This window comes from Neodiprion lecontei, chromosome 2 (assembly GCF_021901455.1).
Source record: "Neodiprion lecontei isolate iyNeoLeco1 chromosome 2, iyNeoLeco1.1, whole genome shotgun sequence".
Classification (NCBI taxonomy): Eukaryota; Metazoa; Arthropoda; class Insecta; order Hymenoptera; family Diprionidae; genus Neodiprion; species Neodiprion lecontei.
In genome coordinates this window covers 23,020,421-23,047,679 of record NC_060261.1, presented here as the reverse complement: position 1 = coordinate 23,047,679, position 27,259 = coordinate 23,020,421, and the positions used below count along the sequence as shown (strand labels likewise).

General features: G+C 35.9%; 1 protein-coding gene across 1 annotated transcript in view; it reads left to right on the top strand.

The window, feature by feature from the left end:
* The window catches only part of LOC107225243 (gonadotropin-releasing hormone receptor), a 193,400-nt gene that overhangs the window by 108,174 nt on the left and 57,967 nt on the right, over positions 1 to 27,259 (top strand). Inside the window, exon 2 of the mRNA XM_046731065.1 lies at positions 21,794 to 21,977. Within this exon, the coding sequence (XP_046587021.1) occupies positions 21,794 to 21,977 (184 nt within the window). The remainder of the gene's footprint in view (positions 1 to 21,793; positions 21,978 to 27,259) is intronic.

The following is a 27,259-nucleotide window of genomic DNA, read 5'->3' as shown; positions in this document are numbered from 1 at the left end:
GTCAAAGACTGTCATAAACAGCCGATTACAGCTGTCAAAGGAAGTTTTGTTTTCTACATGCTTTTTTTTTTGTTTTCGGCATCTCACCCCACGGCCAACTTCGTGCGTATACTATTGTTATTATAGGCTTCAGGCTTCTTTGGCTTTAGGCTTCCTTTTCATTTGTTCAGGACTTTTTTATTAGATAGAGGGATATACAATGCACTAATTAAACGCGAAACTAATTTGCAAAACTTTGGAGATCAAGCTCCTCTCGTTTTATTGACACGAGAGATGGTCGTCGCAGTGTAAAATCGTTAATGTATCTCACAACTTCTCGAATTATCTACTGTCGTTTTCAAAGCCGAAAGACACTGCTAACGATTCAATATAGAACCTGAGGAATAGGTATCTAGAAAAAATCACAATCCTGTATCGCTGTGTTCAAATATGATTAGAATTTGTTGACACAGAATTTTTCACTTAATCACGATACCTTTATACCCAGATTGGTATATGCGTATCGTAATCGCAAGTATAGAAGGGGAGCGGCGATTAGACGTCCTATTAATTGTACAAAAGCTTTTACTTTAGACGCTTGTGAATAAAATTCGTGACTTCTTGATAAGGCAGCTCTGTCTTCTTCTCTGTTGCTTCTAACATGAGGGGCACTCTATGTCAACTCAACGAATGATTTTCCCTCACCACTTTTGATTTGCTTCAGAATTTTTTATACGATTTTACGATCTCAGAAAAGCACTCCTGAATTTTTTAAAGTTTTTTCCTACAACTGTTGACTTTTTATGATTAATCAAACCTATCTCAAGGTTGGCACTTTTTTTAAAGCTCCAAAAATTGTCAAAAATCTTTTTCATTCTGATCATTTTGATATCGGTTCATGATGGGGACATTTCTTTTATAGTTTTTTTCAGCACTTCAAAAATCTTGAACAAACAAAACATCATATTACGACGTTCCAAAAATCTGAAAAAACTCAGGAGTGCTTTTTTGAGATGAGAAAATCGCATAGCAATTCCTGAAGCAAGACTTCAATGTCAATAACAAGACTCAGATATAAACAACGCTTTTTTCACTTTTCTCTAATTTAATAACGAAACCTAAGCGTCTAAGACAAGATATTATTTGTTTCACATTATCGCTATGGGCCTCGAAAGAATCACCTTAACGTCAAATGTCGTTCAGGTAAATTGATGATATTAATATCTTCAAAGGAAAGTGATGTTAAATTTCTCTTCGAAACCATAAGAACTAGGCTCGTGGAAACGTAAGGTGTTGTTGACAGGTCGAATTGCGGGTATGTAAATTCGTAGACCTAACCCAATAACATAAAGAGCAGATATTTTCTCTGAAATTTATATGCAGACATAGGGAGACCTTTCAAATTGAAGGATATCAAAGAAGAACAGACTTCGCGCAGCAAATATAGTCTCGGCTTGTTTACTCACACTCTGGCTGCTTACGATCCCTGTTGAATCGTGTGTGATACCCTTTTCACCACGTGAGCGCTTTGATTTTGCGTCTGACGAAGATTGCTGTTTTGCAGTCAAATCCACCAACAGCTTCCGTAGATTGTCTACGATGGTTTCTTTAGAAATCGATATTTTACAATGTTCACCGACTTTATGCAACGTGGCTCTGTTCAACGTATATAGCCAAGATGTTTTTTCACTTCTACAGTAGAACTCCTTTTGACTGTGATCGGTTCAGTATTTTTCAAGTCATTTAGATGATAAAATTATCAGAAATAAAATGAAAATGATATCTTGAGAAGGGATTCACAAAGTTTCATAAAAATTGATTTTACAAGGTTTTATGATGAAGCAAAACCCAGAACTCGTCTGATTTTCGTGCATTATGGTATCTGAAGGTTTTTCGGTCGCCGATCACGAAGTTGGCATTGTACTTCCTATATTTAAATAAACCTATGACATTATTTTTATTATTTCAGCTTGAAACGAGTTTGAAAACGGGATGTTCAAAGGCTGGCTCATGGTCAGCCTAAACCTGCTCATTTATAAATGTAAAAAAGAAAGTCTTCATCTTTTTATTTTCGCTAAAAATTGCTTATCTTGATGAGTTGATCCATTAACTGCTACGTTGGTATAAAGTACGCTGTATGTCGCAATGTCTGAAAATAGCCATGAGCATGACATTAATCGAGGTTAACGAATTCAGCGAAAGTTGAGATCATCTTCATCATTTGTTGAGTTCGTCGATATAATCTATTTCTGATTCGTGCGAAGAGGCTTCTAATTATTCTGCTTTATCTGAGAAGAAAACTTCAGTTTAATAACCATGGCAACTGGAGGACGATAATAACAGTAAGTATCATGAAGCCGATACTGACAATCGTAGTAATATTAGTAGTATCTCGCCCTTGTGAAGTTAGTATTGGGTCCTTTCCAGGATGATGGCACGTGCACGAGGGAACCAGGCTCGGATGATGATTTAAAATTTACAAAAATAACATTTATTACGTACACACAAGTGGTTCACATTGTCGTATGGTACATAGACGAAATAGGCAGCAACCAACTAAAAGTTTTCTGTAAATTCGGACACACTATATTTCGTTACAAGCCTACTACGGATATGACATTAGTAACTCTTAATCCGACGATCATATAAAAGTGATCGATGTCTAGATCATCCATTTATTCACCATGTAGCATATCTAATGCCACAATACCCGTGAAAGAGTGAGGCGCAAAGCTTTAAAACTTATAAAAAAAATTCATTAGACTTTTTGAATTAAAGGAAAAAATACTGCCACGATTTTTCTTTAGTCTGATAATTTAAGTAACGAGATTAGATTCACTTATACAGCTGCTGACAGAAGGACTAATTGAAATAACATCATAACCAGCGTGAGGTTATATTGAAGATCAATCATTACAAATCCTGTAGAAAAAAGTGTTGGATTGCATCATTAGTTTCCATAAATGAGAAACATTATAAATTAGGAAACACATCGAAGTGTTGAAATATCTCGACAAATAGCGATAAAATCTGTATAAATAATATTATGTGCAGATTAAATTGATGAATTTCTTACATATACTCCTCAAAAATTTTTGATAATGGTGAAAATCGAAAAAGTGAAGCATACTACTAACTTATCAAGTTACAGGATTGGCCAATCATCTTAGACATAAGAATGTTGACTACGGAAAAAAATCGCTTATTTCTTAAATGGTCTACAGCATGATGATAAGATATTTCGTAAACCGGAATATTCATAAGCTACAAAACTAACCTGTACCTCGCCATTGGTTTTTTTTTCCTGGTGTATTCATCGGAGCAAAGAACCTTTAGATTCAAAAGTGTAGAACCTCGATTAACCAGGAAGGATGGATCCGAATCTGCTATATTGTATGAATTTTTAATTTTAAAAATAGTCGTTAACGATTCTGGAAGCATTCATAACAGTTCGTATAAATGAAAAAGCAAGATTTATAACCATTGCGTGGTCATTATGTCAGTGAGAACAAGCACGACATCTTTATTGTTCGAGTATAACAGACATACACAAAGCTTTGTAGTGAGAGCAATTCATTATCTGTAGTTGACGTTGAAAATTATCACTAAACTTGCTAATGTTTGAATCAAGTGCGAGACTGCCATGACGAGGAAATACAGACATTTCTGATGTGTGAATATGCCACGATAACCTTATCGCGGATCTGGAAAGGTCTTAACGGGTCAACGCACACACAAAAGAACCGAATACTGAATCCCTAAAGGCCTGGGTCCACGAAGAAGACAGATTCACGTCTTGTCCCCGCCTTGAGGTGAATTTTTATTTTTTTTTTATACCGCATGTGATTATTGATCTCGATATATACGACTGCAGAAATTATTTATGCGTGTGGGAATACAAGGTCACTAGAAACCGGTCATTTGGAACCGGGATAAGCTGTTTGATACTATTCGTATCACTTGTATGAGTACCATAAAAATTTTGTTTACAATGTTATAAGCGACTATGTAATTGTAACGTATTTATACTTTATTTACGGTATAATAATTAATTGCTATGTTTCTAGCCGAAGAAATTCGGAGAAATCTTTCTCAAGTTTCTGTAATAGGTACCAGAACTTACGATTAGAAGAGGTTTAAGTGTGTTGATTTTCTTTGTTTCGGTTTCACCTCTCTCTGTTCATGTCCAATCTTTGACACTTTTGACAAAATTCAATATTATTATAACAAAGATTAAAATAAAATATGAAATACTTTGGTCAGTCACAAAATTTTCCGTTATCCAATTTTTCTTGTGACAAAACATAAGTTTGAACAATACTTTAAAATCCTTAAAATTACCGGGTTGTAAATTTATACATTAGGTGTATAAATAAAATGCATGTCTTTAAAAACGGTATAACTAAAATGTATCACTATAAAAACGGTATAAATAAAATGTATAACTATAAAATGGTATAAATAAAACGTATAACTATAAAAACTTATCATGAACAGCCCTTTTAGGATTTTTCCGTCGCTCAGGCCTCCATTTCCTCTTTTGATTTCTATAGATCTCCGTCACACTTTAGATCTAACTGTCAGTTATACTTTAGCTTTATCTCGATCGTGTTTGATTGCAAACTAGTTATTTTTGTTCTATGACGACGAAGATTAAATTCAAGAACAAACGTAGATTTAGTAAACGTGTTTAATTTTTTGAAAAGCGCACTCCATATTGTTCTAATTAGGTACGTCTCTATCATTCAGTCGGCGTCAAAGGAATGGGGGTGAGAGATTGTCAAGTCAGAGATCGTCAAAGTAACCGCCAAGGTCAAGGCTTTGCCTATGAGCTTATCTACTTCTTTGGTCAAATTGTACTTTGAATTAGACGGGCGTATTCAAACTCTTACAATCTTCTATAAATTGCTCCCTAAACCGCATAACGACTAATTATTTCGTGAAGCACAGAGTAGATGCTTGCCAAAATTTTGAATTAAAGCTTTCTGACGAAATCATTCAAATTAGTAAGCATAGCAACTTACCATTAAAGATGGTAGTAACGATAGTAGCACGATGACGATAATAAAAATAGTATTTCTCCCTTATGACGTTAGTGCCGGGTCGGTTCGGCGCTTTTAATGCTGAACGTATATTAGGACTAATTTAAAATTGACAAAAGTAACATTTATAGCCTAGACACATGTGGTTTACATTCCCATATGGTGCACATATACCTAAAACTGATGTGTATGAATTTTTTCATCGTTTAAATGTACATTGCTTCAAATTTTTTGCAGTCTCCTATGTATACAGGCAATAACCTATTAAACGTTTTTTTTTTTTTTTAATTCTGATACTCCACATCATGTTAGAAGCCCACCATGGACATGACATTGCAAACTCTTGAAAGGACGACCAGACAAAAGTTTTTGCTGTCCAGTTAATCCAGTTGTTTATCATATAGCATATTCAAAACCATAGTACACACGAAAGAGTGAGGCACAAAATATCTAGTGTGCAAAACAAATATTGACAAGCTGTCCCCAATTTCATTCATCTTAGGATATGTTATTCTTGATCGAAATCTAAACGACACGTGTTTTTTCTTATCAACAGATGAACGGTTTAGCGGGGTGAATTCAATCCCCAAAGTTAGGCATCCTGAGTAGCAGTTTCACAATTTCTCATGCTTCCAGTTGCGATATTTGAATGAAACCAATTGGAGGATAATTCTCATGGTAAATAATGAAAAATGTATTCGACCGATTATGATGTTCAAAAATATGGTTGAGAATTATAAACATATCATTATTCACTTATTGGAATGAAAAAGTCGTACCTATGTAGAGAAATATTGTATTACAATATTTTCAGAACATTTCAAGACTTGGTTGCAACATGTTTTCTCCCTCGTAGGTCCAACGTTGGTTCAAAAAGTGTGGTATTGATTGATGTATGGAGTAGCCACTGCCCTGCAGCTGTATGCTAGGCATCACCTCCGAATAAAGATTTACGTTGAAAATTATATCTAAAATAACAACCGGAATGATTCAACCCCCTTACGCTTACGGTTTTAGGGTGTGGAAAAATTTCGTTAGACAATTCTCGGACAGTGTTTTATTAAAGAAATATAATGTAAATTTACATTCGAGAAATACTGTTATTAAATTACAATCTTTGACTTACAATCAGTTATCATCTCCACGATATGTCAATCTTTTTGAGCTTTCTTGGTTCAAGAGTAGTTACACAGAAGTCAAGCCAGAAAGATTTTGAAAATTTTGCGGATTTCGCTTTCGAAGGAACTTGTTCATCACATTGTCAAGTTGCAAAATGTAATAATATGGCGGCTATTCGTTTTTCTTGGTGCAAGAAGTTCTTATGGTTTCACCATTTTTTGACGATTATCATTATTGTAATACTTATAATGAGTATTGCAACGCATATCACCTCTAATATGGAGACAATACAAAAGTAGATAATTCATTATTGTTGAAATTCAATATATTGTAAGATTCGTAAGTTGTAAGTTGAGTTCAGATTGATAAAACAATGTACGTCCTGGTCTCCCTCATTCATTGCATTTGTTATATGAATCTAACAACATCGCACTGCTGTATTTTATTATGCGATGATTCCAAAATTGCAAGGCCAGAATCGATTCCAGTGATGTCAAAACCCCTGAAATACCGGGATTCGCAAGATTTCGCGATCGTGAAATCAACTCTGCAAGAAGGCGGTCGAAAATTTGAGAGGGTGGTTTTTGTCATTAATGAAACTAAATGTTATGCAAATAAATAATTTCTCAATTGTTGCTCAAAAAAGCTTTGTAATATTAAATAACACGAACTGAAGCAAAATAGTACCAATTTAATGTAAACTTGGGTGTATGTGTACAGGAGTAGTTCACCTCCTATGTGACATTATTTCGAAAAACGCAAAAACACGTATGACCTAATTTTTTATATTCTGTCAATGCAATTAATTGCATTCAAATATGAGCAACAGGTTTTCAGTTATATTGAATTTGTAACTTTCGACCCCTTGAATCTTTTACCATTTAACCCTGCCCTAATCGCATAAAATGCATTTTTCGTTATTCGCCCCGGGAATTATCCTCAAGTTGGTTTCATTCAAATATCTCAACTAAAAGCAAGCGAAACTACGAATCTACCACTGTGGATGCCCAACTTTGGGAGTTGATTTTAGCCCTTTAAGCCGTTCATTCGCTGATAAATAAAAATACGTGTCGCTTATATTTCGATGAAGAATAATATATCCTAAGATGAACAAAATTGGTGGTGGGGAGCACATTGGAACCTTTCATTATTAGTACCGTATTAGATATCGCTGTGCAATATATAATAAAGTTATGACCTGCATTGCAAAAATTTTGTATTTAACTTGAAAACCATGAGAATATAGACTCACGAAAATTGTTCAATGTTTCAGCTACCACCTGACCGGCAAAAATACTTCCTTTATATACGAAAAAATGTTAGAATCAATCTTTGTCGTCAAGTAGGTACATAATTCATAAATAAATTAGCATTTGTCATCTCTTTTTGAATAAAATGATATAAAAGTGAAGAATAGAGATTTGTGATGAGATGAAAATTTTTCAGATATCAGTACTTGGCAGGCATTTTTTTAAAACACCTGGAAATTTTTCTTATGCAGCTGCAGAAGTTTCCAAAGAATTTCATTATAAGTTCCCACTCTAATTGATGATCTGATAAGTCTATTGAAAGTACTGCATCTGCAGTTCTCAATAAAAGAAAACATTGCTCACCCCAAACGTAAGTCTAAAGACGTAAACGTCGTCTTTGTCATATCAGATAGCGAGTTGTAATTAATTGTATGCGAGAGTTCCTATATCGCGAAAAGTTTCCGATACGTGTTTTTTCAAATCGTTCGGTTTACGTAGTATGTGTAAAATACATTATTTCATGCCCTAGATTTATGCATATTTAGAATCTGTTCTTTATTACAGTCTCGAAAAATATCATCTGTTCAAAAACTTTTCAAGCTACATTACGGATTGTAAATTACGGCAAAGTCTACATATAATGTATAAAAACTCATGGGAAGATTATTCTACTGTCAATAAGAATGCAGGCTCTCCCAATATTTTAAACACTTTTATCGTGAAATTTACGTTCTAAAATTATTCTTTAAGCGCTTATTAGAAGTCAATAAGTTTATACATTAGTGTTACGTATAATCACTTAAATTTTCAAGACTCTTTTCCTTTTATTTATCCAACCAACTCTAACATCTCACCATATAGATACTCGTATTGCAGAGAAAGTAGATGAGACATGGGCGCTTCTGTAAGCGGAAATACGTCCGGAAAAGAAAAAGAGAGAAGATTGCGGAGTGCTGTTATCTCGGTCCTCTGGCGCATGCGCAATGAAGCTTCTTTGTTGACTGGGGGAGGGTTATTTTCGGCGCTGGATCTACGAGAAGAAGGGGGGGGGGGGGGGGGACCGGGGCACTTATCCCAGGCGACAACTTCGTGGAGCGGCAAAAAGGAAGAAAGCGAGTTGTGGTGGATTGCTGGTGAATTGCGAACACATATGCCCAAGATAATTTATCTGAAAATAAAATATTGAATAAAAAATAGAAACTACTTATTCACATGTTCCTGGAGGTTCTTTCATAAAACTGTTCATCGTCCATCCTTCATGATCGAATAGAGTTGAGAAAAGGTTCTCTTAGGATGAATGTTTTCTTTACATATGACCCCATAACATATTTCTCCAAAATTGTCGTGTATTTTGATTATTTGGTCAAATAAATCACATTGAAGAGAAATGTTTTTTTAGGACTCATGTCATTTATCCAAACATATTTGAAAAATCACTTCTATCCGTTGAAGATATAATTTTTCTAATATATATAAAAAATTATATTTCACAAATGAAGAATTAAAGAAATCGATTCCGATCGAATACTCTGATTTTATTCATTCGCAATATAACAGATCATTTTTCAACAGATATTCTTACCATTTTTCATTTGTTATCCTCATTCGAACCTTTGCCACTGGAGCATTAAAGGCGGCATCGACGGTGCGTGGAATATCTCAGAATATTAAATTAACAATAACTAGTTCCATATACTAAATTAAAATTGATATTAACAGAAGTATATATCAAACATAAATACCATATGAGTTTTTAAATGTTTGCCGTTTGTAAAATAAGTTATCAAGTTCAAAGATTTTATCTTAGTTCTACTACAAGACATCCACTTTTTTGTCTTCCGAAATATATTAATATGTGATTTATTTGCGCAATAAATGATATGTTTTTTTTTTTAATTCAAACTGTTATTGCTTTTCTGAAGTACCTGAACGAAATTCCAGTTCTTAAAAAAGAAAATTGATTTCACAATTAGAGGTAGAGGTAGAGGTTAGTGGCAGAGGAGGGCAGCAGCCTTACGTCTTGCCCCCCCCCCCCCCTCCCCCCCCACTCTCGCCCCGACCCACTGAAAACATCCATATATTACAATCACTTCAATAGTATTTTACTTTTTCAATAATATGTCCAACTTTGTACACCATATTATCTATAAGTAGGATATTCTCGATGTGTCAGTAACTGTTCTTACAACCTCGAAATGATGCAAGTGGTTATAGTTAGGGAGCTGGCTGCCAAAATTTCTAAATGATTTGTTCGTCTGGCGGACATTATTAATATCAATTTTTGTACCATAAGAAACATTAAGGACCGCGTCTGTCACCATGACAGACCTGCGTTATCAATTGACAGCGCTAAAAAAATTTAAAAAAAAAGGTGTGCTAAATCATTTGTTCGTGTCTGCCTCTTGGACTAATGGTCAGAATCATCCTGAAAACGATCAAAATCCAGAGGTAGACATCCAGACCTCTGACTTTTGTAGTAGTAAATTTTTTAATTTTTTTTATGATTCAAAAACGTGTATATGAAATGTTCGATCTGCACACCTGAATTGTTCGATTAAAAACAATGTGAAGAGCTACAGAAAAATGGTCTGCCACCATGGTAGCGCTGATTTGTCAATTGACAGCGCTTCAAAAATGTAAAAAAAAGGTGTGCTAAATCATTTGTTCGTGTCTGCCTCTTGGACTGATGCTCAGAACCGTCCTCAAAACGTTGAATATTCAGAGGCAGACATCCAGACCCCTGATTTTCCAAAGGCAGACCATTTAAATATAATTTTTTTTTTAACTCTACGCTCGCGCCAAGCCACAAGTACAAACTTCTGCGCCTACAAAATGTTAATGAAAATAATTAATGTTACATACAAGCAATCGATAGGAACAATTTTAAAAACATATTTCAAATATCCGGCTTCTAAATCTGTTACCTGCCGTCCCGCAGGTATAAAATGAACTGTGTTGTTTGTCTTTCTTTCTAGAGAGAAAAAAGTGAGAACGTTATAACTCCGTAGAGAGTTGGGGCATACCTATACATGTAGGTGTATACCTATACATATATAATAAATTGTTAAATAATTATTTGTTTAAAAAATTTGGTTAATAACTTTTGGGCAATATTATTATTGATGATTGTTGTTCATAGCATGCCAAATGTTGTTGAATTTTTTCAGATTTTTATTAAGTAATAAAGTACGAAAAGTCTGATCGTATACAATTTTTGGCTGGGACGATCCATGACATACATCCTTAAATTTATTTGCATCTTCTGGCATTGTAATAAACTGTTTTTTTCTTTTTTTTTATTGGATCCAATAAAAACACTCAACAATATAATAACACTAAAACTATTAATACCAACAATAAATAGCCGTAATACCCACTTTCCCTTGATTCTGCGTGAACTTCAAAAAATGGTAAACCTCAAAATCAGTGACCAAAATGTCTGCCAACTTTTTTTTTGTATTCGGGTAGTCCTATTGAATCGAATGGACGCAACTAGAACGACGAACAAATGATTTAGTCGAGCTTTTTTTTTACATTTTTACAACCACGTCTCGTGATAATGCAGGGCCCTGCATGTCTGCCTCTGGATTTTCAACGTTTGGAGGATGATTCTGACCATCAGTCCAAGTAGCAGATACGAACACATGATTTAGTACGCTTTTTTTACATTTTTGAAGCGCTGTAACTCCAAATTGCAGGGACGTGGTACCTTAACCCATTAACGCCCGAAATGACATTTTTCATATAGTCATGTTTGACCGATTGCCAACAACGCTAGGACAATGGGATTTTAATAAAAATTGGTACCCGACTATTTTCAAGGGTGCTCTTTCAGAATATCGAGGTTAGAAGCCATGAAAATTAGATTTTCTATGGAAATTTGCAATTAAAAAAAAAAAAAAAACAGCGAAATTTCGGTGTAGTTATTTTAAAAAACTATTTATATCGAACCTTCATAATACTCAAATCAGATTATTTTCTGCAAAAATCGTGGAATTTTTATCTGTACTTTAAAAACCTATTGGTTAAGAATTTTTTTTATCAATCGTTTGCAAAATAGCGGCTCGAAAAGGGTGAAATTTTACGTAAAAATCAAATAAAGGTTCCTTGCTTGATTTCTCGAGCTAATTGTCTTAGGTTCAACTTTGGGTAAAACCTTGATTCAGTGTTTGAATTTCGAAAATTATGGAAATTTTAAAAATTAAAAATGGCGGATTCAAGACGGCGGATGAAATCATTGAAAAAACATTATTTGGCGCAAAAACTTTGATCCTAGGGTTTTCGGGGTCGCTGATTACGAATCTGAGGTCAGTTTTGAAAAACTACAAAATGGCGAATTCAATATGGCGGACAAAAAATCAAAATTACACGATCCTGCGCAAAAGTCACTCTCAGGAGTTGTTGGGGTTCCCTGATTACGAATCTCAGGTCAGTTTTCACAAAATACACAATCGCGGATCCAATATGGCAGACAAAAAATCAAAATTACATGATTCTGCCCAAAAATTTTCTCTCAGGGGTTTTAGGGGTCTTTAATTACAAATATGAGTTTAGGTATAGGAAACTCATGAGAGTTGATCAAATATGGCGGACAAAAAATAGACATCATGTAATTCTGCACAAAAACTTGCTCTTTAGGGTTTGGGGATCCCTGCTTCTAATTACGAATCTGAAGTCAAGTTTCAGAAATTTCAAATTGTGGATATATTATTATTGTTATTGATATATATACATGGATGTGAATTTTTTTTCACTTATTTGCACTCTACATAATATATTCGTAGATAATCAAATATTTTGGTCACATATTTTCGGGCAGAATCATGTAATTTTGATTTTTTGTCCGCCATATTGAATCCGCCATTTTGTAGTTTTTTAAAACTGACCTCAGATTCGTAATCAACGACCCCGAAAACTCTAGGATCAAAATTTTTGCGCCAAATAATGTTTTTTCAATGATTTCATCCGCCGTCTTGAATCCGCCATTTTTAATTTTCAAAATTTCCATAATTTTCGAAATTCAGACACTGAATCAAGGTTTTATCCAAAGTTGAACCCAAGACAATTAGCTCGAGAAATCAAGCAAGGAATCATTGTTTGATTTTTACGTAAAATTTCACCCTTTTCGAGCCGCTATTTTGCAAACAATTAATAAAAAAAAATTCTTAACCAATAGGTTTTTAAAGTACAGATAAAAATTCTACGATTTTTGCAGAAAAGAATCTGATTTGAGTATTATGAAGGTTCGATATAAATAGTTTTTTAAAATAACTACACCGAAATTTCGCTGTTTTTTTTTTTTTTTTAATTGCAAATTTCCATAGAAAATCTAATTTTCATGGCTTCTAAACTCGATATTCTGAAAGAGCACCCTTAAAAATAGCCGGGTACTAATTTTTATTAAAATCCCATTGTCCTAGCATTGTTGACAATCGGTCAAACGTGACTAATGGGTTAATTAACTGGACCGAATCGATTTGTATTGATCTGAACTTTCATCCCTATCGATATGAAAGACAAACAAATCATTTACCAAAATGGCAGCCAGCTCCCCAACTATTAGACAGAGATAGAAAGCACTCCACGATTGTTTTTGTCTTTTTATTCGCAATGTGTATATTTCGCTGGCTTCCTGACATTATCTGTAATATGTCTGTGCGATTCTTACACGTGAAATTAGACATTTTGACTTTAAAGCTAAGTGCTACGACTAGGGGGAATATGGCGTGCAATTATTTGAAATAATTCACATGGTAAAATAAAATAATTTGGTTCAACGCAAAATCGTTATCAAAATTGAATAGTACTCATGATTGTATCCAAAAAAGTTCATACATTTTGTTTATAAACATCAAATCAAGGTTGGTTCTGCTAAAAACTATTGTTGAGTACTGTTTTGACAGCCAACATTTCCGAGAAGTCAGTATCAATAGCGTTGACCTAAAAACTGGTACCAAATCGCTGAGATTCGATCCAAATAAATTTTTTTTTTTTTGAGAAATTTGAAATAACAGTTGAAGGTACCTATGCCTATGAAAGAGATTTATTTATCCATACATCATTCAAACATACATATTAAAATGCGCCGTTATATTTCACGAGTAATAGAAGAGTCCACTAGTTAATTAGTCGGGTATATTAATGAACGACGATTGAAAGTATCGATTTCATTTGTGTGACGTAATTTTATTTGTTACCGTATTAGCACACTGTTAATATGGTATAAAGAACTCGTAGAGATCCAACGTAGGTAGCAACAGCCTTCGATGAGAGCACAATCCAAGATGGTGTAGATCAAGATGATAACGTTTACCACGTGTGATGTTCGAAATTCGATGATCCAGAGACAATGTATAATCCACTTGATTTGGTGATTGATTAGCGTGGAACTTCTGCGGTCTACTGCGGAACACTGATGATTTTCTCTTTACTTCTTAATCGTATCGTCTTTGGTTGAATTACGGGAGAATAGAAATTCGTTTGTAGTTACTTGAGTTAGAGATAGAAATAAATATCACTGCTATGAGATATGATCACGGCCTTCTACATAGGTCTGGGGACGATCCAATGTTGTGTATAAATGCAAACGATCCAATGTTGTGTATAAAATACCTTGCTATGATTGCAACCAAGTTTATATAGGTCAAACTGGCCGCCACCTTAACACCAGAATCAGGGAACACCAACGCAATGTACATGAGATTGAAGAACGTCACACGGCTCTAACAAAACATAGTATCGATAAACAACATACTTTTAATTACGACAATACAAACATCCTTTGTGAAGAACACAATTATTATGAAAGACTATTACTAGAAATGTGCAGCATTGTAGGTCACACCAATTCTGTTAATCTTAGACAAGATGTTGAACATTGAAGTAATATTCACAAACCTCTAATCTCCGCCCACACAACAAATATTGTTTAACCTTAACTAGACACAAAAAAAAAAAAAATTTTTTTTGTCCCCATAACACAGTTCTTTCTACATAATTTTTTTCACAAAATATTTATTGTTTTTCTGTATAATTGTTTATATTAGGTTCACCTTCACTCTGGATCATATTTGTTTCTCCCATCAGTCGTTATTCACCTGTTGACCCAATCGGTTCAACCAACAATAATTTTTGGTTAGACATGTGGAACATAGTCATAAAGAGCCTACCTCCACTTCTTGGACACTTGCAAATTAATTATACTGCTAAAAAGACCTTCTTTAAAAACCTTTCAACACAATGACATACTGACTGTGAAGAAACATAGTTCTTTAATCTTTTTAATTAATGACTTCCAACTATTAACTCCTACATGTAAAATAACTAGAAAATTGACATTGACTACCGTCACTCATAGAACATTGTCTCCACTAATTGTAAATTGTGAATTCGACTACATCTTAGTCCACTTACTTATTATAAAAAAAAGGTAAATAACACTCAAAGCCATTCTTTTTTCAATTAATCAAAATGTTCTTACTAACCAATAATATATAATAGCCCTAAGAGTATTACATCTACAATATCTAATGTCTGATTACTTCTAGTATTATTATTTATTAAAAAAATTTTTTGTTGTTCTTGACAGTTAAATAAATAATTCGTTCTGAGGAGGGCCCATATCCGGGTCGAAACGTTAACTAAAAATACGTTTACTTAATTGACCGATCACCAAGATTCTATAATAGATTATATACGAGGTCGAGAATTCTTATTCATCACAGGTCTGGGGACTCCTATCTCTTTACCATTGAACGCCGTGTAACCGGTTTGAAGCCTGTGTTTCTTAGTTCGACCGGAGCGTTGTAATCTCGGAGGCTGGCTACTGCAAGTGCATGTCTAATAATAAGTAGGTACACTTACCAGTGTATTGGCCTCCCCCTCGTTAGAGCAAGCGGCAAAAATGCGGCAAAACGCGGTGTATTAGGGATAACGGGATAATAATATGGACAGATGAATTATCGTTATATCTTTATTTGGGGACGGTGACCATCGAACTGATTTCTCACCCCTTACATTCTATCTTCCCTCTCTGTCTTGCTCTCTTCCCACTCACGCTCGATGTCTCGCTCACGTCGTACACGCATACACCACAGCTTACAACGTCGGTTTCAATTCCGTTTTGATTTTAGAGACGGAGTGCCCAGACCTATGTAGAAGGCCGTGGGTATGATAGATCTTCCGCCCCGGTGTCTTCCCATAGAGTATGTATTTGTCTCCTCCAATTTCCGGCTTGGTCACCATCCGTCAGTAATCATGCTCGTCAGTTAAATTACCGTTCAGGTTGAAATGTTTGCGTGCGTTAAAATATTTTAATGCTTGTAGTGTTACAAACCTAAGCAAAGTAATCACGAATGTACGAGTCTTCGGCGGGGGGGGGGGGGGGGGTTAGAGACATACTCTGAAGTGAAAAGTTTCTTTTATTTACACTGTATCGCGTTAGCTGTCCCAGATATTTATAATGCTGGGAGCTCTGGAAGACGGTTAACGTAACAAAATTTGTACGCTATTTAGTGAGTGACATTTTGAAATGACATGAATATCTTCTGAAATTCGTTATTCCTCATAGGCCAAAGAAATTCCATAACCAGAAGAATGAATATAAGTCTTCACAGAAGAATCGGGATGGATCAAGCTGCTCACGCTAGGGTTACTATGGTCCTTTTTAATACCTGCGAGTCATTCCTTCGGGTACGAGAACCGAGCTACCACTAGATTTGGAAAGCCATAGTACCTGAGAATTTTAACTTCTTCCAGACGGTAAACAACCTGGTGGCGTTCCGTGGAGGCAATTTGAAAGCAAGTGCAGTTTCTAAATACATATTCATTTCGTCTGTACTGAAACTTGTCAGATGCGTATTACATATTGGATGTTTGATAAAGTTTTGGCATCTGTCTGCCGTGATGCGGCACAACAGAATTTTCGAAAGTGCAGGTGTTTGCTCTTTTGGTATCTATAGATTACAATAATTCGTTTGGCATTTGAATTACTTGCGGAAGGAACGATGGTCACTGTGTGCCCTCACGCCAGATTATTGAGCATACGTCGATTTCTATCTCCGGAATAGGTTGGCACGGCTTTCTTTGATGAATCGTTTGCTGGTCTCGGTGAGCATCCTACTTGGACATGGTCAGAGCGGATTCACACCGTTTCCAAAGGTTCGAAACCCTAGTCTAGGTTCACGTTTTTCATCCGTGTTTCAACAGGCTCTGGTTGATTTATAAAACTTAAAAAAAAAAGAAACAATAACCAACGCTACCATAAGTAACGTATACTTTATCCTATTAGTGATAAATTTCTAGAGTAATAATTTATCGTAAACAAACTTATCGAACCGAACCTCATCAAGGTGGACATGATTGACGTAATCTATTTCACAACTGTGTTTCGTTTATGTACTTACCAATGAAATTATACGACGCTATAGGTTTTTTCTCCTTGACCACAAAAAAAACAGCCCGTTGTCACTTTTGAGTATTTGGGTATTCCACGCGTCGCTGTCACTGGCGGTTAATTATTTCGACAATGTATCGGAGAAATCGGTTCACTCATGAACTCGTGCGGCCGTCTTACCGACGAATCACCACTAAGAATTTTCGCCCCACGCGATCTCTCGGACGTTCTCGACAACGCCTGTAAAAATCGATTGCCATGGTTCCGAGCTGAATTCTCAATTCTCGGAGAATCACCGATTGTCGCAACTGTCTAGATTTCGTGTTATTTTCTCATTCCAGGGTGAAGCCCACATATTCATAGTGTCTGCCTGTTTGAAAGGCTGTGAAAAATGGGGCTGTTATATGTCCATTGTTTTTATAAAAGGTGCTACGTGGCGGAAACTAGGAGCCAGAATTAGCAGCTAAATGTTCTAATGTTCATTTAAATAAGGCAGTGAAGTCCCAAAATAATAATTTTGGGAAATACCTTGCACCACAATTACTTTTATAGAATTACAAGGATAAGACTGAACTGCATTTTTCTATTTCCCAAAAATTTAACACGTTTGGTTGCTAACTCTGGCTGTTAGTTTCAGCTTTATAAAGATGCTTTGGTTCTGATTTTTAACGACATAAGTGACACGCCCACATTTTAAGATTTACATGACGTGAATTTTTATCAATTTTGAGTGATTTTGTGCTTTCATCGGAAGCTACACTTCTTGCAAAAATTAAGGGAACAACAAAATTTTCGAAATTTTTTGGTCATTTTCAACAGGCTGTATTTCAGTGAAAAATGGTCGTACAAGAAATAAAAAAACAAAGCTTTTGAAGCTTGAAGACTCTAGTTTTTAAATTTTTTGGTTAAAAATTTTTCGATGCACTATTAGTCATGCAATCCTTGGATAAAGCACGAAGAAAAAATTTTCAAAATTTTTTACATTTTTTTTTCGCTCTACGGGCATGGAAAAATTTTTCCGAGCTAAACCAATGCATAGGTCGCATAGCCTGTTTATTCAGCTTCAAGATGCTTTTTTTTAACCTCGATACGACCATTTGTCTTCGAGATATCGAATTTTGAATGCCAAAGGATCCTTTTCACTCAACTGCCGATATCTCTAGAACTACTGGTCGCCTAGCGAGCCGAAGGGCAGTTTCTTTTTCTGCAGAAAATTTCCTACAAAAATCTGTCATGGTTGATGTCAAAAAAAATTTTTTTCCACCTGTAGCGTTAACGTGAAAAAAGAGCAAAAAAATGCCATTTTTCCTTTTTTTTGGATAATCGACTGTATCTTCGTCAATATTGGGGGGAAAGTTTAGGTTAGAAGAAAATTTTACAGCCTAAGGTTTTTGTTTCTTAAGGAACCTTGTTCTCTTAATTTTTTCAAAATTTCAATCAATCGGTTCAGGAAAACCGCTGAACCGATCGATCTACCGATTTAGAGGGACCTTTGGGGTACATTAGGCTGTAAAATTTTCTTCTAACCTAAGCTTTCCCCCCAATATTGACGAAGATACAGTCGATTATCCAAAAATTCCTTAAGAAACAAAAACCTTGTTCCCTTGATTTTTTTCAAAATTTCAATCAATCGGTCCAGGAAAACCGCTGAACCGATCGATCTACCGATTTAGGGGGACCTTTGGGGTACATTAGGCTGTAAAATTTTCTTCTAACCTAAGCTTTCCCCCCAATATTGACGAAGATATAGTTGATTATCCAAAAAAAGGCAAAATGGCATTTTTTTGCTCTTTTTTCACGTTAACGCTACAGGTGGAAAAAAATTTTTTTTGACATCAACCATGACAGATTTTTGTAGGAAATTTTCTGCAGAAAAAGAAACTGCCCTTCGGCTCGCTAGGCGACCAGTAGTTCTAGAGATATCGGCAGTTGAGTGAAAAAGGATCCTTTGGCATTCAAAATTCGATATCTCAAAGACAAATGGTCGTATCGAGGTTTAAAAAAAAGCATCTTGAAGCTGAATAAACAGGCTATGCGACCTATGCATTGGTTCAGCTCGGAAAAATTTTTCCATGCCCGTAGAGCGAAAAAAAAATGTAAAAAATTATGAAAATTTTTTCTTCGTGCTTTATCCAAGGATTGCATGGCTAATAGTGCTTCGAAAAATTTTTAACCAAAAAATTTAAAAACTAGAGTCTTCAAGCTTCAAAAGCTTTGTTTTTTTATTTCTTGTACGACCATTTTTCACTGAAATACAGCCTGTTGAAAATCACCAAAAAATTTCGAAAATTTTGTTGTTCCCTTAATTTTTGCGAGAAGTGTATTACTCGAGAAATCCGTATATAAAAAATTTGCTCCAATCTCACTTCACCCGTCTATGAATGATATCAACGTTGCCTAATCTCTCTATCTAATAAAAAGTTCTGAACAAATGAACTGGTAAAAAAGATTGTAATAACAATAGTACACGCATGAAGTTGGCGGTGGGGTGAGATGCCGAAAACAAAACAAAAAGCATCTAGAAAACAAAACTTCCTTTGACAGCTGTCATCGGCTGTTTATGATAGTCTTTGACAAATATCTTTATAGGTAACTGTTTCTGACACGCAAAAAATAAACATGCAAACGAGAATTATCAAGATGATTCCCGACGGGAATTGTCTTTTTTGAGCGCTGGCGTATTGTGTATACGGCACTCAAGATCGACACGCAGAGGTGAGACTGAGTATCGTTTCAAATATATCATACTGGCAAACATGTCAGCAGAAGTAATGAAACAGAACTCGAGGAGAGTTATATCAGAGAAGAAATAGGTTTCTTTGTTAGACCTGCATGGAAAGTTCATTTTTATGCACCATTTACAAACACCGAAAGTAGTCTTTTATACACATGTGCGGGTAAAATTTTCGCGCATTGCTAGGGGTGTGAGAAAAAACCTTTCCACATTGCTAGCGGTGTGCGAAAAAGTCGGTCGCGCTTTTATCCACAGTTGCGCATTTCGCAAACAGCTGCACTAGCGCCACCGGTGGAATAGTTTGGTGCATAAAAATGGACATTCCATTACAGGTGTAATAAAAAATACAGTTCGATACACGTGCGAAAGTTAGCACTGCCTATCTCGCGTGAATGCGCCACACTCGCCCTTCAACTCATCTCCGGGCTCGTGCTGCGCCTTCACGCTTGTACGGGCATTGCCACCTTCGCGCACTAGTATCGAAAAATACTATTTTGGATCCTGTAAATCCTTGATCCGGTTAACCACTAAGTAAGGGCCTTCCCAGTTTCTTTGTAGTTTCGGACACCGTCCGTTCTGTCTTCGAGGTTGAAAGAGCCAGACAGAATCTCTGGGATTGAATTTTATATCCTTATCTCGAATATCATAACGAGTTTTTAATTTGTCTGAAGCCATAGAAATTCTACTTATAGCAAAGCTACGAATTTCTTCTACTGTGGGGAAAATAATAACTATAGCAAAATAAGTCGCCAAATGCAATTGGGGATGCATGGAATCGGGGGTTTTGTACATGTGAGTGGATTCGTTTACGAAAACAATCTGAGTAGACCTGCATAGGGAGCCAATAGCAATGTCGGGTTGACCGGAAACAACCGATTAACAGTTGTGGACCTGTCATCAAATCAGCACAAATAAATTCACCTGTTTAACAGACACTGTATAAGGAAATAGTATGGCGCGTAGCGTCGAGGTGGGGTTGGCGCGCGAAGCGCGCAGGGGCGAAGCCTCTAGTAAATACTTTATAGAATTTTTGTTTTTTTGGTTACTCATGTTTATAGAATTTTAAATTTGTAATCTTTGTGAAACTTAATGAACTGATCGGTCTGTCTTACGTCAATATATTCCATGTATTGATAAATGGTACCGATAGAACATTAAAACCACACAAATAGAAATGTTAATCGATACACTAATTTTTCTTTTGGTTACTCTGCTTCTGGTAGGTCTTTTCTTTAATAAATCAAATATCATTCTGTGAATTGTTATTGCTGAACCGTTATCAAATAAATGTAAAATATCTCACAAGCCTCACAACCTTTACAATCATTACAATATTGTTACAAAGGGTGAAATCACCCGTCTTACCCCATTTTAATGATCTAGTAGTCATCACAGATAAAAGAGGCTTATAAACCTCTTATGTCTTTAAAAAGAATAAGGTTTCAGCGTCAACCAACATTATTGTAAAAACAGTTTTGTTTCAGACTTTAAACTAGAAAGACGTTCTCTGCTATTAAAGCTTTTCCATAACATTTGATTTGCGCCTTTAATTTGATTCACTAAATAAGCTCGCGAATCCATACTTATTTGGCAACGTCTTAAAACGTTACAATATCATAAATTGTAAGGGATCAAATACTTCACGTACTATTTGGTTAAGTACTAATATTGAATACCATTCGGTGACATTACGAAAATTTTAGGATTCATCAATACGTAACCTCATTCAATAAAATTCATTGGAATCAGTTCATTTAGAACACATTAATTCCTTCGAGAACGCCGTTTAAACAGTTTTGGTTGTTCATGACAATTGTTTTCAAACTTAACACACTACGGTGAATAATAAAGAATTAACGGATCAACGGCTTGGTATTAAATAATAGATAATCAACGAATTATCCGTGTCAATTAACTTTTTCACACAATCGTATGAACTATTTTCGACTACTACGGTTAGACGCAGAACAGAATGCAAAGGGTCTGTACAAAGTACTGTAATATTTATTTTCAACTATCTTGTGGTGAACTTGCACTGCGACGCATTTGTCAAATTTATACCTATAACATTTAAAAAAATCTAAGATTCTGGAATTTAGCTCTGCACTTTTCGACAACTAACGGTGCTACCCTCAGTGATACATGTATGCGAAATTTAGTTTCTTGTGAAACGTGGTTCTTATCATTCTTACTATCATTACTAGTAATACCTATTGGAACACGGTTCACAAGTACGTACGTTTACTAACGTTGGATGTTTTGTGCTTAATTTCAGTTGGTGATATTTCACGAAGCGAGCGGGCCCTTCGTTGAAGAATTTTGGCAATGCGTCACACACGGATTCTATACGGAGCCATGGCAGGAGCAGCTCTACACGACGCTCAGTTTGATTTTCATGTTTCTGCTGCCTCTAGCTATCTTGATATCCACATACGTATCGACCGTAGTGACGATAGCTCGTAAGTAAGCATAAAAAAGACTTATAGTGAAACTATCTCACAGTAAAAGTGAATGTACAGACTGCTCAGCTGAACAACTTTTGAACCGACAACGAAATTCAACTTTGGTCGATTGTCAATTTTTTTTTATTGGTAGGATTGTATGTGTAAGCCCGTCTTGTGCATAAGTCCACAAGTCAAATTTCACAGACTTAGGTTCATTACATGCGGAGAATTATGTTTATTAATTTTGACTTTGAGACAGTTTCATGTCAAAAAGCTTTCATGTCAAGTTTTTACTGTAGCCACTTCGCGAATATCGTGCTAAGTTTTACTGTACCTATAACGAGAAATTTCTGCCATTGTTCGTCACGTGCTTTCTCGCTTTAGGTTGCACCTTCGCATATTGAGTATGCAAATTCTCGGTCGATCCTCGCTCAGCAGTACTGTCGCCAATTTCCATCTCATTTTCGAGGACCTCCGCAATCAGTAGTTCTCGAAGGCCTTAAACTTAAGAATATAGGGAAGAAAGAATATCTCACAGGCTTTCACGCTTAGTTCGAAATTGGATTTTTTGTCGGTATGGCAAATCTTTTTCAACTTGAGATTCATAGACAACATGTGGAAATAATAGAGGAAACTAATATATCATCCGAATACTGTGGGTTTACTATAAGACCTTTTTGGCAACAAATATTTAAAACATGCTCATCAATAATTGGAATAAGTTCAAAATATAAGGAATTTTGTTCTAACAATTCGCACAAACTTCCGACGCATTATCTTTGAAAAACCATCTGACTGTCAGAAAAATTATACCATTTTGTGTATCCGTAACTATATTATGGTGGATACTCGATACACGGAGAAAAATCCCGGGTTCAGAATACCGTAATGAATGTAACTTTTACTGAAATCGCTGGTGCGTATATGGACAGAATGCCTGTACGGTAATTCCTATTTTATTTGTCTAGTAAGGCTCGAAACTCAAATTGTGGTTCTCAAAACCAATTCTGAGCATCAGCATTACAAAAACGCATGTTATATTTACTCCGTCCAGACAGCTTATTTACTAGTCGATGCTGTAAGTGTTACGACAAAACAACGACAAATCTATTAGTCAATGCTTTAATTGCTACGACAAAACAACGATAAATTTACAAGACCGTAAAGTTGAAATTACTGCCCCAATGTGGTTCATTGAGCCAGCTGGTATTGTTGGAATAACCAAACTGTACGGTATCCTTATCAAGCTGAGGGAATAATCCATGCACTGGTTACCAGTGTGTATAGTTGAGAGTACCGATCGGTGCAATCGTAGCTAAAATATTGTTTTGTTTGTTTTAGTAAACTTTTTGGTAAAATTAACAGTACAGGCATTCTATCCATATACGGACTTGCCACTCTCGTGAAATTTACCAGAAGTTCAGTAAATTTAACATGCAAGGTATAGTTATAGAAATAATGAGTCTGTAATTATAATATTTGTCAGTTTATTCAACATTCCTTCAATTTACATGAAACATGAACATTGAGCAGGTACATGTAACAATTGCAAGAAATTCCAAGGCGTAACGTGTAGTTACGTAAGTCTTAGACTGTTTTATAAGTAACAAACTACACGGACGTGAATCGGGTGACATTTTAAACGAAATGAGACTTGAATGTATATCCATACCTGGATTTTCAATTATTTCGTAGCCCCAAAAATGATGATCGAATCTACAAGATGGCAAAATATTAACTAAAAAGTAGGGGTTGTCTCCGACCATAAAAATATCTGTTACTTTACCAAAAACCGGATAAACTGTGGTTTTCTCCAGAATCAATATCGAACCTACCAAATATCTCCGGCTGTTTTATTTCATTAAAAGTTAGGATTTCTGCATTCATAGGGGCGTCGCCATGTGAAGTAGTGTTGAGTTGATGCGGGACGATATACTGATCTATATATCGGAAAACTATATATATATATATATATATATATATATATATATATATATATATATATATATATATATTGTATAAAAACTGAGGCCAATAAACAAAAACACTGATTATATACGAGTAAAAGTGAATGAACAAAAGTACTCACCATTCCCAGGCTCTAGCAATGAAGAAAGGGAAGAAACGTAGCATGGTACTGAGTTTTGGTCTTGATCCAAGCTTTGGAAAGACAGATTATTTCTGTTTGTCGAACACTGCACGCCACTAACATAATGAGCCATGATGCCTCAAGTTTAACCCGCTTTTTTAAGACTGATAGACGGTTACAAACATAACTGTGCCAGAAACTAAATTTACTCTTTACCGATCCACGCACTTCGGTAATTTTCCCTCCAAAACACGTCTTATAAGCAAAGAGTAAATACCACCGTAGCGGCATGCAAATCCAACCGGTCTTCTAGTCTTTCTACGACAGAGCCGGTAAAATTCACCACGCGCTTCAGTTATTTTCCCTCCAAACGTGTTACGAGCATAGACTAGTAAACTTCACCAGAGTGACGTGTAATGCATACCGCTTCTATGGTGCTTTTACCGACGGGGCTGGCACACAATTCGCTACGCTGTGTGATAGAACTTACCAACTAATCGGTAAACCATGCGCTTGTCTGTATCTAGTTAACTCGACTATGCAAAATGTATATAGTACTAGAATAATGGTACACTCTACCATTACGACATCAGTAAAAATCACCGTAACTTTGTAGCAGTTTTTACGTTCACGCATGTACTTTAAAACGTACACATTTATAAGTATGAACAAATCTTTAGTACTCAGTACCATAAAAATTTTCCCTGTGCAGTACGGTAATCTGGACAGAGGGATTTTTCTCTGTATACGATTTTTCGAAAAATTCTATTATTTAGGATTATTTTCTCACAATCAGACTATTTAGCCCACGCCATTACAGATCCAACCTGTCGAAATATTATACTGATAAAATATTATGATACCTTCAAAACATGCTATTATTATATATAAAGAAAATCAAAAACGGCACACAGATTGATCCAAAGTGATCATTGTGGGAGATTCGCTTTTCTTCGAAGCAACCTGAAATATCGACTCATACATATCTTATTGGAATAATACGCAGGTGCAAATATTATTTTATCTAATGCAGTTTCGATTCTCGTTACCACCCGGCGCGGCGGTTCAATTTTATACGAATACAATTACAAATACAAATAAACAAACAAGTATCAATTCTAAACCAGTCCAACACCGTTTTACAGTGATGTAATTTAACTCACGCAATGAATGTTCCGGCGTTATGCTTGACTTTCACGACATAGGCGTCATCGTTTTTGATGCAAATACTTTCTTTAAATTCAAAAAATCACACACACAGATAAAGCCCAATTATTAAAATTTTCAGATATCACGTTACAGGATGGGTTTTCTCACGCTGAAGGCGTGTTATACCTATTTTTAAACAAGTTTGATGAATAATTATCATATTACCTCTATATAATAAACCTCAATAAAATCTGTATCCTTTGAAAATCTACCTATTCTGTTCGTTTGACTGGTAACTTCAATGTTTGTGAATTTAGCCATGTAACCATTGTGGACTAGGAAAGAGGTTCGGCAATCATGCCGTCTACAGAACAAAAGCGGATGAGATTCAGTACACAGTTTTGTAGTGGCGATAACGTTAGTAGTAATTGATTACGCTACAGGCAGACACCGTCTTTATGTGGCTAGTCCGAGCTGAGGTTGAGGTGATTGATGTAAATGAGAAAACACTATTTAATAAAAAACGGAACTTGAAGTATAATTAGGTAGTTGTATTAATTGAAACTTGATAATATTTTTACAATGAATTTCCAGAGTCACGCTTATTTTTACTAAGTTCTTGATTTCTAATGATAATTTACAGTAGCTTGCATATTGGTTGTGTAGTTTGAAATGCGACACAAATGGAGTTGACGGTTTGAAGAATTGCGGTAGACTGGTTGTTGGTGGGTGTTTTGAATGAAGATTTGGAAAGAAGGTGGAGGGGTGTAAGAGTTTGATCTTTCGTATTGATTAGTGGATTTTTAAGAATATTTGATTACTAGAATTGGTGGATGTTTGGGATTGGTCGAAAAATGTATACCGGAAAAGCCTCACAAGAGGAGGAGCATTGATACATAGGGCTTCTTAGAGAGAGTATGTGGACAGGAAGAATAGAAGAAGGAATGTTGGAAAGTTCCAAAGGCAGGGTTGTAAGAATATAGCCCGGGGAAATTGCGTTTGATGATCGCATATTTAGTTGCCAGAAGTAGTACAGCAAGGCGGGTTCTGAGTACAAACACCATCTTTACCGACCAAGCCAGCTATCGCATCCCAGACGCAAACCTTTGAAGATAACCCTCACTCTCGTAAGATAAAACGTGCGCTGCCGTACGGACCTGAGGTTGAAAACGTGCAACCTTACCGACAGTTGTATTGGTCGACGGTAAAAATCGCACTGCCTTACCAACAATTCTTATCGGCCGAAGGTCAAAATCGTGCTGTTTTACCGACAATCTTACCGACCGAAGGTCAAAGTTTTTATGTTGTGCTCGTCTGCCAACGGTAGAGGGTGCAGCGGGGGCGAGAACTGTTTTACCGTCCCGCATTCTTTTTCCACGATGGGACTGCTCAGGTGTAACATCAACCACCTCACATTCCTTTCACATGTTATCAACCACGCGACATTCCAAAATTAATGGTTCTAAGAATTGTTTTTCACTTACTGGGATGCTGGTTTGATATCAACTACGTGCCATTCATTACCCCCACTAAATTTCAAATTATGTGGTGGGGGAACGTTATATAAGTCAAAAGTGGTAACTTCATCGCCAGTCTGAAGCTGTTCTTTTTGCAAATGAGAAGTGCTCTGGAACAACAACGTGAATCAAAGAAACGACTAAAACTGCTCATCAAGAATATTGGAGAAGTAAAACATCTGCTGAAAATCAGATCTGACCTCAATCAACTCACAAGAGATTTTGAGCACATACAATTCGACAGTAACGATCATGGACTTTTCAAAATTGAACGAAGTCGCTCGCCTGGAGACACTTCTGCCCTTGAACAAGCTTTCGTACCTCGAAGTATACTTAGATTACCGAGTCAGCGGCGTTCGTCGGGTTAAAACGAAATTTGGTGACAAAATCGTTCTAGACTTGGAGAACTCTTTCACGATTTTTCTACCGAACCAAATAACCAAGGCCCTTATTACGTCCGGCACATTGCTTCGGCGTACCTTTTTCAAAATCGATGTGACCTTCAACACGTGGTGGTGATTCTCACAATTAGCTTTCAACAC